The sequence below is a fragment of the Ostrinia nubilalis genome, chromosome 8, assembly GCF_963855985.1.
Source record: "Ostrinia nubilalis chromosome 8, ilOstNubi1.1, whole genome shotgun sequence".
Lineage (NCBI taxonomy): Eukaryota > Metazoa > Arthropoda > Insecta > Lepidoptera > Crambidae > Ostrinia > Ostrinia nubilalis.
Window position 1 is genome coordinate 12,860,685 of NC_087095.1, and position 19,792 is coordinate 12,880,476.

The 19,792-nt window shown below is 35.8% G+C and overlaps 1 protein-coding gene across 6 annotated transcripts in view; it reads left to right on the top strand.

The window, feature by feature from the left end:
* The first annotated feature begins 579 nt into the window (after positions 1–579).
* The window catches only part of LOC135073975 (uncharacterized), a 171,259-nt gene continuing 152,046 nt past the window's right edge, over positions 580–19,792 (top strand). For all 6 annotated transcript variants that reach the window (XM_063968249.1, XM_063968251.1, XM_063968253.1 and 3 more), the window contains exon 1: positions 580–1,083. In XM_063968249.1, the coding sequence (XP_063824319.1) occupies positions 634–1,083 (450 nt within the window). In that variant the 5' untranslated portion in view covers positions 580–633. The remainder of the gene's footprint in view (positions 1,084–19,792) is intronic.

Below are 19,792 nucleotides of genomic sequence, written 5' to 3' on the forward strand. Positions count from 1 at the left end.
TCTGATTGGTCGTTGATTAATTCATTTCATTAAAAGCTATCTTCGTCGATAAAATCCAATAAACTTATTGAGTCTTCATAGCTCCATAATGAATAAAAACTCCGCTGCGGTATTCGTTTAATTTTACAAATTGCACTGAAACGGTACTAAAGTATGTTAAACCATAAATAGACATTTCTTTACTTCGCACTACCTACTTCAATATTTATTACTCAAGGCACTCTGAATGAATCCACGTTATACATCACTCGATTACCACCCGCTGTTACCTCGTATTGCTTTTATAAACTTTATTTATTTCCTTTACAAACACAGTTCATTTTTCAATAGAACGGACCCTCAAAAACACGGCCCAAATTCATTAATGAACTGCGTTCGAACGTAAACATCTTTGTGTAAAAAACAAACAACTATCAATCTATTAATGGGCATCACGTGGTGGCGTTAATCGGTGTTATGCGCACCTATGAATTGAAGCGATTATAGTACAAAATGTCAAAAAGCAAAAGCTCGGTGGACTAGGGGCGGCGACCGCGGTTAGGAGGGGAAAGTGGGGAGAAGGGGAGCAATGCCGCCAGTCACTCGCCGTCCGCCGCGCCGCGAGCACGCCTGTGATGCGCGACGCCTGACGACATGGCCTCGTCCGCGACCGGTAACATCGTCGTCGAGTGGCTGCGATCTCTCCACTTGGGACAGTACGCGGAGAGTTTCATCGACAATGGCTACGACGACTTGGAAATATGCAAGCAAGTCGGCGAGCCGGATTTGGACGCGATCGGCGTCCTCAACCCGGCACACCGGCAGAGGCTGCTGCACTCTGTCAGAACTTTGAGGGAAGAAGGTGCAGCGGCGGTTTACTTTACTTTGGAGGAAGCAGCCGCGGCTAGAGACCCTTGCCGATGCGAGGAGGAAGCCCGCAAGGAGCAGGCGACTGTTTCAGTGGAACCGGCGAAGTATGCCGACGAGTATGAAGAAGGGAAGGCTGAGTTGGTGAAGATTCCGCGTATGCAGCTGAAGCGTCTTCTCCGCGAGCGCCTGGCTCAGGACGGGATCCGTCTGAGCCTGCAGCCGTACTCCACCACGGTCAGTGCTTAGCCCAAACCGGGTAGTGATTCTCGCGGTGACACGTGACGTGAAAGTGAAGTTTTGGTCATGAATGAGTTTGTGTGGTGATGCCGCGTAGAAACACTGCCTGCGTATTGTTATTTCTTTTGAATAAGGCTGTGTGTGGTACGGCCGTCGTCGGTCGCCCCAGGCGGATCGCTTCTCGAGACGTGTTGCCATAAAGTTTGTTGCGTGCGTGATTTCCCTTGAGATGAGGAGTTTGCGCGCCTTCCTGTCGTGAGAAGATTGTAATCGCGTGCCTCCCGGCTCTAAATTGGGTTTTACGATAAATCGCGTAACCTGTTCCAGCTCCCTGAGGCGTTAATTAGTAATACAACTTGTTCCGACATGAAACAAAGATCTCAATCCCCGAAACTGATTACAAGTTTTACGGGTCATTCGTGGTTTGCTAATGATCTCGAAAGGAAAGCAGTAATAAGGTGTATTTACTTCAGTACCTTTAAGATTCATATCACGTACAGAATATAAGTATGTATGCATATGCCTCAACGTTCCTTTAAAACATTTCAGTACAAGTTTTCTTGAACTTTCTTGTGAGTTTGAATACAAACTTGGTGCATTGCAACTTGGTAACCCATTTATTGTAAAGTTCCTAATGAATCCAAAAAAATTCAAATTTTTAAAGTTGATTTGATTTAGGATTAGGTAATTCTTAGCCATCAACCATAAACTTTAGTAACACTTGAGTCTGATTTGATTTTGATAAGAACACAAGTTCATTACCGCCCATAAAAGCAAAAGATGTATGACAAGAAGTGACATTTGGTAATCAAGACAAATGAACACCGTTTTTAAAAATCCCACCTTATAATTTTACTGTTATCGTCTTACTTTTTTTTGGTCTGCCGAAAATAATAAACCATTTTTTTAACAATAGGTATCATAAAAACTTTACAAAACTTTGTAAGCAATTGCTTTCTATAGTAGCCGATCCTAAACCTTAGATTAGTCGGTAGAAACTTGCCCGTTATTTGCATAATTGCTCAGGAATTCCATCTTTACATTTTTTTCCAAGATTCCTTCCAAGAAAATATTGCGTGCTGGAATTTTGTTTTATCTTTCATTAATATCCTTCAGGGCTAAGGAAGAAAATTTTCAATATAGAAATAACAAGTATTTTAGTTATTTGGTGATGGTGAACTACTCGTATCTAATAATGTAGATATTTTGTGAACTAAAGTAACTACGAAGCAATTAGAGTTTTAAATATACCTACATTTATACAGTTTTTTGATTTCACTATAAAACTTTTGATTACTTCGAATGTGAGGTTGGCTCATACAGTCTCTAATACCAGGGTTTTAACCGCAGTAATTACATACTATTCAGTAGAAGCAAAAGACTATAAAGTATCAAAAAGTTTAATGTCTTCATCGACCTCACTCACACCTCCCAAAATGTAGTATTCATACCGCAACATTTTCATCGTATGGGCGGAAGTGCTTAGTTGATATTTTAATTGAGGTGTTATTAATTATTACGCTGGGTAGTGATTAAGAGGGAGGGAGGGCACGCCCTCTGACGTGTAAAATGTATCCGACATTTGTCTGACTACACGCTACTCGAAGGATCAAAGGATTGGAGTCGTCGGTTGACTCGGTGCTAGTAGGATTCGTCGTAGGATATTCCTGTAAATAGAATTGGAGCTAGGATTTGAGACAAAGTGACTTAAGTGCCCGATTACCTTTTGCTACGATTCGTAGAAAATACGGAGTTGTATCTGCAGTTGGAATAATTGTAGGTACCAACAAAGAACGATGTAAATAGGAAAATAATATTCCACAAAGTAAAAAAAACGACTAACTCCTAACTGTATACCTACTCAATATTCACCTTGTATTCTTATCGGCCAACGATTAATCGTATCAGTAAGTAAATAAAACGTCATTTCCAGAAATAATAGTGATATGACTAATACTCTTAAAACATTTTTCTATTCCGAAGTCAACGTAAATACCCAAACCATTTACATTCCCGATACTGTGTCCACGAAACACATTACCAATACAATTTTACTGCCTCTCAAGCATAGAACCACAAAATACTTAGCTAACCTTCCGCGTACTCCTCGCTTTTTACTACTTGCAGAAATTCTTTGTTTCCAACCTCGCACAATGCACTGTTTCTAGTAATCCCACTAACAAGTGGCTGGAAATGGAATGCCACAATGGACAGCATAATGCACTGTAACTCAAAAGCTTTCTAAAATAAAATTTTACCTCACCAATATTACCGGAGAGCCCAGCGTTTAGAACTAGACTCGTAAAAGTAACAGCTGCACAATATTTCAAACTAAATGGATTCTGTTTTTTTCAATTACTCATACTATTACGCTTCTATATCGGATTGGAGCGATGAGCCTTCCGTAATTACCTGTGATGATTTTTTACCGGTTTTGGTCCCCATGTTGAAACCTGTTCGGGCTCGAGTGCGCTAAGAATCCACATCGAGCAGTCGCTCGCTGCTCGGCAAAAAAACAATCTAAGAAAGCCACTGGCATCACAAACGTCCGACGCCCTTGAGAACACCAAATATTTACACAGTAAACTTTGCTGCACACTAAATCTGTTTATCGGGGAGAAATTTTGCATCTGCGTCACATTACTCAATGGAATTAACCGTGAAAATTTCCCCAATTCCATCATTTTGAACGCGGTGACGTTTATCCCATTAATGTCCCCATTAGTATCAATTTCGCCGTTATTAATCGAACGTGCCGTCACAATTAAATTATTTCAATGTTCACTACGGCCGTTTGTATTGTGTGATCGATACACCCCCGTGTCTACCTGGTTCTATCCCCGTTCGCAGCTCAAACAATGGTCGCCGGCAGATTTTTTTCTGAGCCATTTGTGAGGCGATTACCACCGGAACTGTGTACAAAGGCGCTGACAAAATTTGTCGGGGTATCAGTATCGTAGTTCCGACTAATAGGCTAATATTTATGTTTTGTTGCGACCCATTGTGTCGGGAACATCCGCTCCCTGTCAGTGATGTACGTTGCCAATTTCTAAGGCAGGATCCGAGGTCACGGTCAGCCCAATAAAGATAACTGGAACGCCGTCTTTTGTTACGTATTCGTCGACGCCTTTGTGTGCACATACCTCTTTAGCTATTGCTAATTTTATTAGAGGGGTGGTGAGTAGCGGATGTAGCGGATTCTATCGATATTATCGCCTCTCAACGGATCTTGTTTCGTTTCCAATACCGACTTGTAGCACTATTATTGGTTGGGAATTACTGGCTTGTGAGTTAATGGCTTCTAGATTGAACTTTGGATAAACTGTATGAATAATTTTGAACCATAAATGTAATTAAGAGTTTTGTAATTTTTGATCTCGTAATTCGAAATCGTATTTGACAATGCCGACAAGTCATAAAGCGTAAAAATATTTTAATTAACCAACCAACTGGTACCAAACAAAATGTACGTATTGACATCATTATACAAGATAAAGATATATCCGAAGCTTAAAGTAGCAAGTTCTTAAAAGGCACGGCTTTTTATCGTGTCCACTCACAGATACACCGATATGGGACGGTTTAAATACCGCGCATATTTTAATGGAGGTAAAACAGATATTATGTATATAAAAAAGATATTAATGTCTTGACATTAGACTTCGCCTTAATCGGTAAAAAGCGGTCTCGATATCGTATGGGAGCGGTATTTCAAAGGTTTTTTAATCAATGTTTTTAATATTTTGTTTGAGGTTTCGTTGCGGCGAATTTATCTTCTCAATGTTAAGTTTTATGGATGATTTGAATTGATAATGCAAGTTTTAGACATAAATCTGTGGATTGATTAATTTACAATTATTTAATTTATTGATTTCTTGACTAAATTACTACCACGGGAGAACGACTTTTAAGCCACTGATGGCGGGGATTTTAAAAACAATCAGTTCTATTTTGATAATTTGATAGAAATAGCTATAAAAATTCTATAAAATGATTACCTACCTAGGTATTTATAATGCATAAATGGTTTCTAATCAAACTATGTTATTATTCCAGAATAGTAAAAGTATACAGCTTAATAAATAAATACTATAACTTTTCTTACAGCTTTTTCATAAAGCTTAGCTCAAATAATGTACTAAAAATATATATATTTAACGAGATATTAATTTAATAAATCAATGACCCCGGCATTTTTAAGTTTTGACCCCACTCACATCTAAATTGAAATCTATTTTTGAATACAAATGACATTAATTAGCATGCACGAGCATTGTGCACGTCACTTTGACCGTCATAATATTTGTTTGAATTAAAATTGTGCTTCTACACAAAAGCTTGTTTACTTAAGCTAAATATTAGCTTGGGTGGGTTTTTATACCTGCTTCTCTGGACCTTAACGGTTACATTTAATTTAAACCTTAATTAATACAGTTAAAGCTCACATTTGTTTAGATATGCAACTACGGAGTACGGAGAATAGCAGCGTATCTTGTACGGTCAACAGAAATAAGTCCGATTGGTTTTCATCGTTGCTATTTTATGATCTTAGTTGACATTTTGCTGTCTGTATTTAGTAAAATTACTATTAAAACGGAAATTATAATACGTTTTTTTTATTCTCACTATATTCAAACGCGCAGAAAGCTCGCAGTATTTTATGAGATCCTGGTACAAAATAACTGTGGGAAACAAACAAAACAATACAATGTTGTAAATCAATTTAGACTTCACACTTATAAATGTATGTTAACTGCACATCTAATAGAATGGTCTCTCAAGACTTGTGTAGGTACATACTTATCAATTTCTACATACAATAAAACGTCTTAATCTTTTACTGCTTTATGTGCTCCTTTTAGAAATAATAACTCTTGAGACGCTATTATTAATAAGAAACAAAACAAATTATAAAGTTATTTCGGGTGAATAAGACTTCATTGTTATTATTACAATAGCCTTAAAAGTTTTGGATTACCTTTCCGAAAGAAAATTCTTAATTGTAACTGATATTAAAATTAAAGAAGCCTGTTACTGATATTTAAAAATTGTAACTTCCAAAGAGAAAGGTAAAAACTTCTTAATGAATTTTACTTAGTTCGTCTTTCGTTACTTATCAAATTACTTGTAATTAATTTTAATTAAGACGGTAATATTATCTACAATGATGATTCTAGCTTTGTTGTAGCCACGAAATTCGCGTATCTAGACTAAGTATTACGTGATTTAGGAGTTATTTTAGGTATAGTTGTTGCAACTTACGAAGGCGAGTGAGCTTTACTGGTGTGTACATGTACACACGGCCACACTGTTAACTATCCATTTCCGTTTTTGCTCTTGCTCTCATCTAATGGTGATTCTTTGCGATAGAACGTGACGACATGACAAGCAATGGATAGTTAACACTGTTGCCGATGGTACATGCACATAACGATAGTGCAATGTCTATCAAAACTTTTGAAAACGAACAGTAGCGAGCCACCACTCACGTAAAGCTCACACGCCTATCTAGTAACTTATTTTTCTTTTAACTATAAAATGAATAAAAGTCGCTTGAATTTTATAGCACACTGCATTATGTCTGTATATCACAAGATTAAGTTATAAAAACATAAAATAAGATCTCTAATAAAAACCCACTTCGTGGAATGAGAGAATTCAATGACTTCACAGGTATGCTTCCAAAATATCAGATTTCTCCAGATAAAAATACTGATAAGGTAAAATACGTAAACATTATTAGCTTATGGTAAAAGCTCAGCTATTTATTTACATTTTAAGTATGAACTCATTTGTATAATTAATGATCAAAATGATGTATTTTGATGAAACTATTTCACTTCACGACGGAAACGAGTTTAATTTGATAGAAACTTTTATAAAGAACTTCATGGATTGTTGAAAGATAAACGTTTCCAAGAGTAGGGGTTGGTGACAAATGTATTCTACTCTGCCGTCACCACACGGCTTAGGGACTACACATCAAACAGAGAATGGGCAGCAGCGCTCTCTAAAAAACATCAATCTTTTAATCTGCGATCTCCAACCCGCCTGCCAAGCGTGGAGATTATGGCAAAACCCTCCACTATAGTGGAGGAGGCTCATAGTCCAGCAGTGGACTGTAAAGGGCTGTTGATGATGAAACGTTTCGAAAAATAACTTTGTCTTCCATTCGATTTGTATTCAGTTGAGTAAGATCTTGAAGTTTAACATTTATTTCCTTTATTGGGAAGACGAACAGATTTTTAATGCATAAAATAACGTTATAAAATATTCTAAGATGTGTTGAAAAGACAACTTTGATTAAGTACATTGATATAGGTACATCTTCCTATACGTTTGTTTCATTAAAAAATATTCTAATGTAAGGATATAAAGTGATGATTCTATGGTTCGGTTAGCACAATAATATGCATTTGGATCTATAAGCTATATCACACGCCTTTAAAAATCTACACCAGTAACTTTCCTTCATTCTTTGACTAAGTTTTTCCACCTATCTTTAGAAGCCATAATATCGCACACCTAAAAATTTACATGAGTAACTTTCATTTGTTCTTTAACCAGATGTCGTCCTGATAGAATGATGAAGATGCAAAAAAGGAATATTACAATGTAAATTCTACCTAACGAACGTCATTTGTCACTTACCCGAAGTCTCGCCAAACTTGCCATTCATTGTGACTCAATTACAACCAACTCCGACTCACAGTTGTCAACTCCAAATGAAGGCTCATTAGATTGGGAGTTGGAAACTGCAACAGATCGAGTTCAGGACTAGCAGGTAACACAAGCCAGTTCCAATGTTTGGCGTCTCTCGAGGGATGGGGGATGGCATATCGATATCGATGTACCGGTTTGGTGATCGTGTTAAACCGACTTTGGTTTGATTATCGAGTTAGTAGTAAGAGTTTTTTAATTTTGAGCAGGTCATAAAAATATAATCTTTGTGTGAGACTATTTCATTGTAACGGGTAATAGTTTTAAAGCTAAATATTATTATTAATTTTGCATAAATGGAAAGAAAGAAAATATATTCATTTGGAGCATTAAAATTTATAGAACGTAAACGTGTTGTATAAATTAATTAATTTGAAAATGATGCCAAATAGGCTTCCACTCAGCATAATGCCGCAGTGCGTAGCACCACGACGCTGGTTTTCAGTGATCGCCTGATTGCGAAATGAAATGACAGTAAAGTTACTATTAGTTGAAATCAATTGTCTTTTGTTTATTATTTTTTATTAGATACTCTTAACTGCAATAAAATCGGACCATACAGAGTTGCAGTGGTAGAAAACTGTAAAAGTCTGGTGTCACACAGAATTTTATTTCTCTTAAAAATATAATGGGAAAAAATATAAGCGGTATTTTAGTATCGATACTTTGCGGCACCAGCTTATCACATCCCTTCTAGTTTCCGAGTCAAGTTAGGCAAACTCTGGATTCGTTGAAGATCACAATGAGCGATCGTAAGGTCAAGGAATTCCTAGCTAGGTTTAGTTAACCGCGAATTAGATTTCAGTCTGGGACTGACGGCTCGTTGGGTCTAGTTTCTAGCACGGTCTGGAGCTGACGTGTGACCTTTGGCCGGTTGAGCATTGTGGAGGACGTTCGAAGAGAAATTATATTTTAATGCCATATGCATTTAATATCATTATGGCAAAACTTTATAGCTAGATAGGGCATAAAAAGTGTTAGACTGAGTTGCTCCACCTAACATTGACCGTAACTTTAACGATAACCGGTGTTTTTTGTATGGAGTTTGACAGATTTTTGTCGTTTGTCAAAGTTAACGTAAGATGGTGCAACTCAGCCTTAGCATTTTATACCAAGTCACGCTATATTAAGTCATAAACTAATTAAAATTTGAAACTTATTATTCGGCCGCTGAGCTTGATAATTTGTGCACTGGATTACAATGCGGTTGCTGGTTCGAATCCGGAAGGGGGCAAAATAATGTTAGTGCGTTGAACATGCATTTATAACTCTGTACTTCATGGAACTTTATGTGTGTTATATGTATTTATTTATTTTAGAATTTCTAAATACGATATCTTATACATATACAACATAGTATTTGATAATACGATTGGGAGTTAATTCAATTTTAAAAATAACATTACGTCTTTAAGTAGCAGAATCTTCAAGTTAACTTGAGGCTAACTGGGAGATACCGGCTTAACCGGCGGATTTGTTTATAAGGGTTCTCCATCAAACTCACGATACGCTTCTAAGAAAATTTAACTTCGACTGTCACCACAACCCAAAGAAAAAAGCCTTAACATAATTTTGAAATTATCATTCTAATTTTTTGTACTACGTAGAAGTAGGTACCTAAGTGCATATGACAGAATTAAAAACACGTAATTTGCTATTTTAATATTAAAATTTTAATTCTTTCCTTGCCATATAAAAATAATAAGACTTTAAAGAAGAAGAAACTTTTAAAAGCTTTTCTTAAAAAACCGTCTAATTAAATCAGCGTCCAAAAAAGATTCCATTAGGTACAGTTTAAACATTAATATGAGTAAACATAAAAAAGTAAGTGTCATGCACATTTAATCATTTTTATCAACACGTCTTATAAAATAAATCGGTAAAACATGTTATTTAATGGCTTTTAAGGCCCAGAACAGACGGTGAAACGCAACTGCAACGATACTGCAACGAAACTGCAACCTTCTGATGATTCTTATGAATGAAACTGAAACCTAGTCAGTCATGTGTGGTCTCTCAACGGACGCTATGGCAGAAACTTAGATGCAACTCAAAAGTAACTAGCAGTTGCAGTTTCGTTGCAGTTGCGTTTCACCGTCTGTTCTGGGCCTAAGAGTTAAAATAAATAATATAAATTCTAGTGGGCTGTCTGTTCATTTCGGGTTGTGTTTCAACCATTGTTTTGCCTTCTTAGGTGGCAGCCACCTATGTTTATGTTGGTTTAGTTTGTACAACTAACCCTTCAGTCAATATTAGTTAGTCAATCGAATAATACTCGATTCGCCGATTATTATTATAGTGTGGGAACCGGAAGTCCAAGCTGTAAAGTTGTGGGTGTTTTGGAGTACTTGTTAAAGTCCCATTGCATTGTGTTTTGAGGGTCATTGGAATTTATTAATAGGTACGATGACAAATAGGTAACAGTAGTAAAATGAACGAGAACTTTTTACTGAAGGTTTAGGTGTCAGACTGACGGAGTTGGCTTTTACAAGAATGTTATATTACAAGAATATTGTTCTGTAAGATGTTCGTTAGTCTGATTAAAACTCGAGAACGGCTGGGCCGATTGAGCTGATTTTGGTTTTAAAATGTTTGTCGTAGTCCAGGGTAGGTCTAAACGGTGAGCAAATACGCGCGCGATATTGTTTTTCTGTGACAGACAAAATTCCACGCAGGCGAAGCCGCGGGCGGAAAGCTAGTTAAAAATAAAACCAATGCCTGTTCATTATATTTAAACAAAATTGAACAATAACTCTTTTATACGTATCGTCACTAAATGTAAATTAATTGAATCAATTGAAAGAACTGCCGATAAATCCAATCACCCTCAACAAATTCAATACGGGCATTATCTTTATAATCGCGACTTTCAAATAAAACCTGTCAAGTGCGAGTCGAAATCTAGTATTATGAGTTCCGTACCCCTATATTTTCCTTATTTACATTTCATCATCATCATCTCATGCTGCCCGGTTGGTAGCGGCCTGCGTCCAGCGCCTTCCTGCTACCTTTATGATGTCGTCGGTCCACCTTATGGGTGGGACTTACATTTGGGTACTTTTTTATCCGTAATTCGGATTTAAGATAAAATTAACTGCATCTGATAATCATAGGCATAGACAGCATAAATCTTTTGTAATGGGAAACCCTTTTGTGATGATGATGATGTAAGAAAAGTTTTTCGATACTTCTGAGTCATTTTGAAATAAAACCTTTACCAGATTGGTGACCAGATCAACAGGCGCACACACAAGTCGTCAATTTTTCAGAACCCTAAAAATAATTGACAAAACGCCGGGAATAAAAGTTGGAAGCGCTCTGTCGTCCAAATTGTAACAATAGCAGAATAAGTGTGGTGGAAATTTTTCATTTGTACGTTTCACACTTCACTTTTTGTCGGCGAAAATTTTGGACAGTGGTCGGTTTGATCAAACAGTGCCTACAATGGGTTGTGTGGTGAACAAACTAACGGACATATCTGGGTAACTGTTAAAGGCGTAGGTTTAAAATATCGAGATAGTATCAAAATGTAACAGCTGAAATTAAAAACCTAGTGTTCAATTTATGACTCGTCGAATCGGGTTAATGTTGATTTGCCCAAAATCGATACGTCACGAAAAAAAGTAATTTACTTTCTGCAAACAGGCTTTTAAAAAGCGCTTTTACATGTCCCAGTATTATTTCAACCCTACCACTGCTTTGGGACAAAGAATATTCTCAAAAAAAGACAATAATAGTCACTTAAATGAGAACATCATTTACTTAAGTATTGAAATAGATCGTTCAAAACGCTTATTTTATTCATAGGTACTCGCTTAGTGCAAACAAAAGTGATATTTAAATCTGGCTGTTCCTCCTGGGAATCAAACTCAGGACTCTGGATCGATAGACCACTAATAATAAGCTGAATGATGGATGATAGTGAAATAATCTTGTGAATTATCCGCGCTTGGAAAGGCTCTGGAATTCCGTGGAAATTGGGTATTATCCAGGGATTACAACTTATCGCCACTTGGATATGTAAACAAAATTGTATCTTTTCATAATGAGTTGAGAGGTCAGATAAGTAGTGTTTTTACTCAACTGCGCCAGAAGGAGGGTTATTTAATCAATAACAAATAAAAATACATATTTAATTAGGTCAAGTACAGTGAAACTCCTGACTCCTGTCTTTTTTTTTTGTAATGGACTGTCCCAGACCTGTCTTATTTTGTGCTTCTGTGATAGATATTATATCTATGTGACAGGAGTCAATGTTTTATTTAGCTATTTGGGTGGTACATACCTACCACTTAAATGTAAACAAAAGAGAAGAGGATGAAATTAGACAAATAAACTAAATTAATCAAACTAAGAATTGATTAGCCAGAAAAATCGGTGATTTTTCGTCAGCCGATAGTTGGTTCGGGCTGGTAATCAGTATGGACAATGGACATGGAAATGCGCACATTACACCGATTTGATTTTTATACAAATTAAAATCGGGCCTAGCTATCGGCCGAATAAAAGTTGATGGTCTGCGCCTAGGCTTAGGTTTTTTTTTTCAGTCTATCTATTAATGGAAATTAAAGTAAACCAACCCCTTTCTAAAAATGACTTTAAGCCTTTATTTCTGGTAGACTAAAGAATAAACCAACCACCTTACGAAAAATACTTCTCTAACCTTATTTCTGGTAAACTTAAATAATATAACATTCTAAAGTAAAAAACTTCGAATCGGGAGGAAACAATTATCGTTTTGGGTCCTACCAAGGCACCAAGCTATCATTATTTACCGATTTCGTGCGCATCAAATTGGCAGTGGTCAACTCGACGGAGATAATATCGATACCTTCAGGTTCAATTGTCGTATAAACCAAAACCCTACTTTTCAGGAGAGCCAAAAAACGATTTTTTTTTAAATAAAAAATTCGTAACTTTTATTTGAGAAGTTATAAAAAAATGTCCAAGAGAAAACATTTTTCAATTTTTGCGATGAAAAAGTCTAAATATTTAAAAAATGGGCATCTTCAGTAGTTTTAAAGTTAGCTTGGAGTTACGTAGTTGAAAAAGGCACTCGGTGGTTTATACGACCCATTATATTTGACCTAAAAATAACTCTTTACGTCGTATTTGAATTTTTTGTAAACACGAGACTGAAATTGATGGCTTAAAGACCATTAGATGTATTTTTTTTGGTTTATATACCCATTGATAAAGTGATTTATTCAAATGTATTATTAAAACTATGTATGTGAATAATGTATTGTTTACTATTTCCAGGCAGCAGTGTAAAAACTATATTTGTTGAGGTAGAAATAATAAATTTGCTTGCATACGAAAAATAACAGTTTTTTTTTACAATTTTGCAGGAAAATTATGGCAAAACAAATAATATTTCTAATAATTCTAAACAAAACTAATCACCATAAATTTTGAACAAAAAAATACAATTACAGCAAAACATTAAGACAGCTTTCCTGGTTCTCTGCTGACGCATATTGATTTCGTTTGGTTATGATAAATTTTGCATGAAGAGAAGAGCCCCAGTATGCTCAGGAGAAAGATTTGTAATTTTTTGAGAATTTCTCTAAGGAATTTATATCTTTACAAGAAACCCAAATTTAAATTACAGCTAAAAGTAACCACTACTGGCAACAATTAAAAGTTGGAGTACTTGTAAAGTAATAAACTATTACAGAACATCTCAAAAGGATATAAAATGAGCACACTATGGCTTGTTTTCTTTGTTTAAAAGTCTTGAATTCATCACATTTAGTTGAGATCAATAGGCTAGATGACAAAATTTCAATTATTTGTCCGTCAAACAGATAATTAGAAAATATGAGACTCATATTTTTTATTTTCTTTCATAATTTAATAATAACAGTGCTACATCGAGTTGAAATGGCACGATACGTCACGCTTGAGTAGAATTTTTACTCAAAAGTGACGTCACGCGACATTTCAACACAATATAATACAGTAATTCTTCGATTATGGGAAAAATTAAAGTATGAGTCTAAATTTTCTAATTCTCTGTCTGACGGACTAAATAGAGTTTCGATTTCACGGCCCGGTCATCATCCCTATTCACGGATGTACTGGACCTGGAAAGCAACCTTATATATCTAGTTATTATCTTTAAACTTCTTCTTCTTCTTTAACTTTATAAATAAGAAAAACTTACTTACTGTACATACATACATATGTGATGCAATAAATAAATGAATATGAATATGAAACAGATAATTACCATATTGAATACGTGGACTTACGACGTTGAATCTGGACATAAAACGCCATGTCTTTAGGCGTAAAAACCATTTTCAATTACGAGAGAGTTTTACGTCCTGGCTTAAAAAAATGTATGGTTGATACATCTTAGCAAAAATACCAAAAACAAGCGTTCGGTTTTTACACTGTTTATAAGGTATTTATTTATCTTTTACGCTATAGTTTTTTGGGGCGTATAAACATTTTTTTTGCGAATTTCAATATTTCGAATATACAGCTCGATAGAGAAAAAAATTCTGATTAAAATGGTATATATAACTCGATTTGGCCAAAATGGTTTATACGACAATTGAACCTGAAGGTGTCGATATGAAAATAATAACGTTCGATTTACGCTTATTAAACGGAAAACATAATTATGATAGACGTAAACGCTGTGTTATCGTAGGTCAATAATTTAATGGTAAAAAAGCTAATGGATGCATTTTGAAGTCGTGTGACGTTGAGTTTATACGAGTAGGAGCTCGTGCACAAAACGGCGAACAATAATACATATTATTTTTATTTTTCGTAACGGATACGGTTTTTAGTGGCCAGTCAAATTATTTTTTCAATGTAAGCAATACTGCAAAGTGCTTGCTTTTGGATAAAGTACAAGATCAATCCTAATACTCAATTCTTGATGGTCTTCCTCAATTTTTCTGTAAAAAATTCTACTGTCTAACTTACTGGGTTTTCAGGTTTAAATTAGAGGACAGATGGACGGACAACAAAGGCTTAATAGTAATTTTAGTACGGACCCCTAAATGTTATTTAAATAGTACTTACTCCTACATACCTTTTTTAATCTTTGTAATACATATTATATTGAGTTGCCTGCGCCTGACAGCTCATTTAGGTCTTACAAATAATCTATGTTCAAATATAATATTAAATAACAATTCGTCTGTCTTTCAGAAAAACAAAGGCTGTTTTAGAAATGTAGTTTATTTCGTTCATAAGAAATTACTTATACGTAGATAATACTAATGTTAAACCTCTATCAAACTGCGGGCGAATAAACACAACATTCCATTCGCGTCCACTCTAATATTACAGAGCTTTATACGCACGCAATGATATGTGAAGCAGTTGAGTAGTTAAATATAACTGACCGGTTAGTTCGCTTATTAAATTACGGCATTCAATTGAATGCATATACTGGTCGTTGAATGAACTAGAATTTAATTTAATTTAATTTTGTTTGGTGCAGTCTTGCACTGCTACAAGAACAGGGCAGAAAAGTTCTCGATGAGCGATCACAGAGGATGAGGACCGAGGATCTGGTGAAGGTCGCGGGAAGTCCTGGATGCGGGCAACGCAGGACCGGTTGTTGAGAAAATCTTTCTTCTTCTTCGTCGTTACACTGTTGCCAGAGTGGACACTGGACGTGGTCATCACACTCAGTCCGGTGGCAAGCCTCACAATCCCTCGCCATTCCTCCCGCACTGCAGCCTTTCTTGTGCACTCGTTGAGTGCACCATTGAGTGCGGTTTTGACCTGGTCAGTCCAGGGCCTTTGTCCAGCAGTAGACGTCATTTAGCTGAAACAAACGAACGAGCAGTCTTACATTTTCACAGCATAACCAAAAATGCAACAGCATCACTAAACTAATTATTCTAAGAACCTGCACAATGGGCCTAATAGCTCACGTGCGTTCAATTACATAAAATAAATCGACCTCTCTATTACGTATAGAATTTATACGACCCAATTTTGCCCGGGTAACTTAATATAGGCAGAACTTACCTCTAAAGGTTGGACTGCACAGTTTCATGTTTCTCTATGAATGGGGCATAAACCGAGTGAGTTAATAGCGCGTGGGTGGGACATGCATGGACAGGTTTTTTTGGTGTTCCGTAACGAAATTAGTAAAGAACGTCTGGTTTTGACAGTCGTGGAAGTCGTTAAATGTAACATCCTTTTGGTAATAGTGATTTCTGGAAATTGTAAGATTTGTCTGGGGAACCCCAAAGTCTATTGTTAGCCAACGATACATAAGAAGTCAGAAGCTGTGTACTTACTGATGAAACGCAACTCAAGTTATAAGATGCCCAATCTATCGATGTCAATAAAGTCAATGCAAAAATGTCACTCATTCCAAAAAAAAAATTATATTTTCTTTTATTTGGTTAAAAAATTAAAGAAAAATTTTTTTTTTTTAAAAATACTCATCTATGTTTACTTTCATTATTATAATGGATTTCTAATCTTGTCAAATTACTTTACATATTCATGCTTATTCTTACCGTTCTCATTGTAAATTTATACAAACATATTTAAAGCTTTTAAAATGAGATAACCCATTAATTATTCCGAGCACAAAACTAAATCTTGATTCATCCAACAAAAAACTCGATCTTGACCGAATACTCCGAGTTTATCCATCAACCGAGGCGCCGCTACCTCGCTCAGCGGGAATCGAACCCAAACACCGTCTCCACGGTTACCTTAATTTATTACACACCTGTAAATTGTCCACTCTTTTGCCCCTTCCTTTGTTACAAACAATTTGTTTATCAGCGTCTCGTGTCACCCTTATTGGGTGAATCGATGGTTATGCGTTTTGTAATATCAATTTTATACGAACTCTTTATTGTATGGCTTGAGAAATTGTTATTTAATCCTTTAAGTGAAACGTGAATATATTTTTATGGATATTTATTTTGTTTTGACGTTTCGAAGTGCCAATTTTTCAGAAAAATAAACGTTAAGATTATTGCTTCATTTATTTTTGATGTCAGTTTGTAATAAGTGCCATGTAGTGAATAAACATTAGCTTTACAATCCAAGTTATTCAAATTTATGTATGCGAGTAATTTCTACTAGTATCTTAATATGTAAGTCTAGATATTAGCACGTCACTACCTTGTTTAATATACCACGCAATCTTGTATACCCATTCTTATAAGATAACACCATACAAGAATGCATGGTAAATTCAGTGAACTGCTCCTGAATCGAATGTACCTACTACTACTATTTATATTTATTTATATTAACCGGCAGACAGTGGTGACTGAGTTTGTTGCGGCGCTTCTTCTCAGCACTTGCCAAATGTTGGTCTCGAAGCGCTGGTAGGGTAAAAAGATTATGAGACATGTAGAGGCTCCTTAAGAGCAAAATGACGATTTGTAAGAACTATTTATTAGTCTAAACAAATAAAGAAATTTTGACTTTTTGACTTTTGACTTTTTTTGACTTTCTCTCTTTGTATTGGAATCATATTTCGAAATGAATGAACATAAAAACAAAAACACAGAAGATCATTCAATTCACTTGTTCGTTGTTTATGCCAGAAGATGCAATAATGCAATGAAAAACCAATCGATTATCAATTTATCTAGCTGATTCCATCGGACGAACATCGAATTCGAAACAAAATACGAACGATTCGGTATTTTTTGCAAATCGATCAGGCTCGAAGTAGCGAATATTGAAATGGATTCGAGGCAACACAAGCATCTAAATATAAAACCGCTTTTATGAGCTCTTGCCACGGGTTCGATGGAAGATTCGGAATCAAACCTAAATTGGGACTTTCACTTAGTTCGGCATTTATTAAAGTGAAATTGGAACAGGAATTCTTGAATATATTGGTGCAATGCAATAAATGGAATTTTGAAGCTGTTTCTATGAAACTTTCGTCACTAGCTGCAGGTAATTAAATTGGCAGAGTATCCCGGAACGTGTTTCAAACTATTCTCCCGTTCAACTTTGGGAACGATTGAAATTGTTGCAGTTCTACGGCTACAAATCGCGTTAACGAATACATTGCAATCGGGAGTCAATTAAATTCTAAAACTATTCAGCACAATTTTACTTACCTCGAGTCTCGACTAATCACATAGGAATATAGTTTTTGTTGCAAATTCACATTTATTGGAATTGCGTAAGCTACACTATAAGCTTGATGTGCCGGTGACTTCTCCAAACCCTTCCATGAGTTATCTTAACTAGAAACCGATCGAGTATTATCTTATCTTCTCGTACCCTGACTCACTGGCCTACATTCCGACGCATACACGAATAAAATAAGTCAGTTAAACATAAAGGGAGAATATCATCCTCCTCCATCTATGGACGAATAACGGGACAATGCATTGTTCGCAAAAGGCCCAGAGCCAACGTTTTTTGTTGACAGTCCCGCGAAATTAAACAGGGTAGCTGATTTTTGTTTAATTTTTTTTACCGTGTTTTGTTGAGCGGGTTGTGTTGAGGGTTTTTGCCTTCCATAATTACGAGGGCGGTTGCCAACACCTCAATGAACTAGCCAAAGTTGTTTTTGTTAGGGCAAACTGTTTAGGGGACGAGGATGACTCAGATTGGATGAGTTTGATTGCGCAGAAAATAATGCTGTGACACTTTTGACTGATTTCGTTGATATTTTGGAATAGGGATTCTTCTCTCTGATAGGAATTTGCCTTTTTGGATGAATAAATACGTCAGTTACATTTACGTTACAAGCGATAGGGACGTGTGTAATATTCTCATTTTTGTCCATATTTTCATTTGGTTTACAACTAGTGGCATCTACTTTTGGAAAATCTTTTCTTTTAAAAATCTTTTTTCGGAGTTTTTTTCCTTTTGGAATTTGGGTGACTTGTCAACGCGTCACCAAACTATTGATTTTTTTTGTCACTTGTTTACTTACCTTGTCACTTCTGTTTTTTGCGTCTTGTTTTTTTTGTACTTTGTCATTTCCACCATGAGTCATCTTAACTGCTCTGGCAGAAAATTTCGTTGCTTATTAGTATGACTCATCGAGTGTTCTCGTTAAGAAACTTAATTGGCACATAGATAATGTAAACGAATAGCACTGGCTTAACATAGTTTCGCATGACCGTAATCGTACTAACTTGACTAAATATTTTGTCGCGTGCAGCGACTCAGGCAGGCAAAGAAAACAAATGATTAAGTTTATTTCTCGAAATAGAAACGACAGTTGTTAAATAATAAGGAACGTTTGTCAGGAGTCACGATTATGGTAAAATGTGTTAATTCTTTGAACGATTCGTACTACGTTTGGAACAAGTTGTAACGTCTCGTGTTGAAGTTATTTTTTCTGTACAACACGCTTTGGAGTATATTGGTGACAAACTATTTAATCTTATCAACAGCAGACGCAAAAAGTGTCAAACGGCAAGCCTTAATAAAACCCATAAATAAATGACTACCTAAATTAGCAGTAGTTCCAGCAGAGTAGAATAGAATCAACCCCATTCCTCTCGTGGATGTAGTAAAAGGCAACTAAGGAAGAAATATCGATACCTCTGGGCTCAAAGGTCGTAAAGGACAAAGTACGACTTTTCAGGAGAAGCAAAAAACGATTTTTTATTTTTTTATTCGACAATAACTTTTTTGTTTTTTGAGCTATTAAAATATGACCTAAGAAGAAAGTGCTTAGAATTCACAGCATTTTCCGAGGAAGTATTGAAAAACTGGACTAGGGCAGTATTTACCGAGATAGATTTCCTTTACGCCCTCAAAATTACAATAAAAAGACCTTTACGCCCCGCAAATATTCGTCCTAGGCAAGTTACTCAGGGCGTAAGTCTATTTTTATTTTACAAAACTATAAAACCAAGGTAATAAAGGACAATTTACATAATTTTATAGGTTTTCATAGGTCGTAACGGAACACCCAGGTAAGGTATTATGCAAGGGAAAATTGATAATTTAGCTTAAATATTTATTGTTTTATGGTATTTGATATGTACCTAATATACCA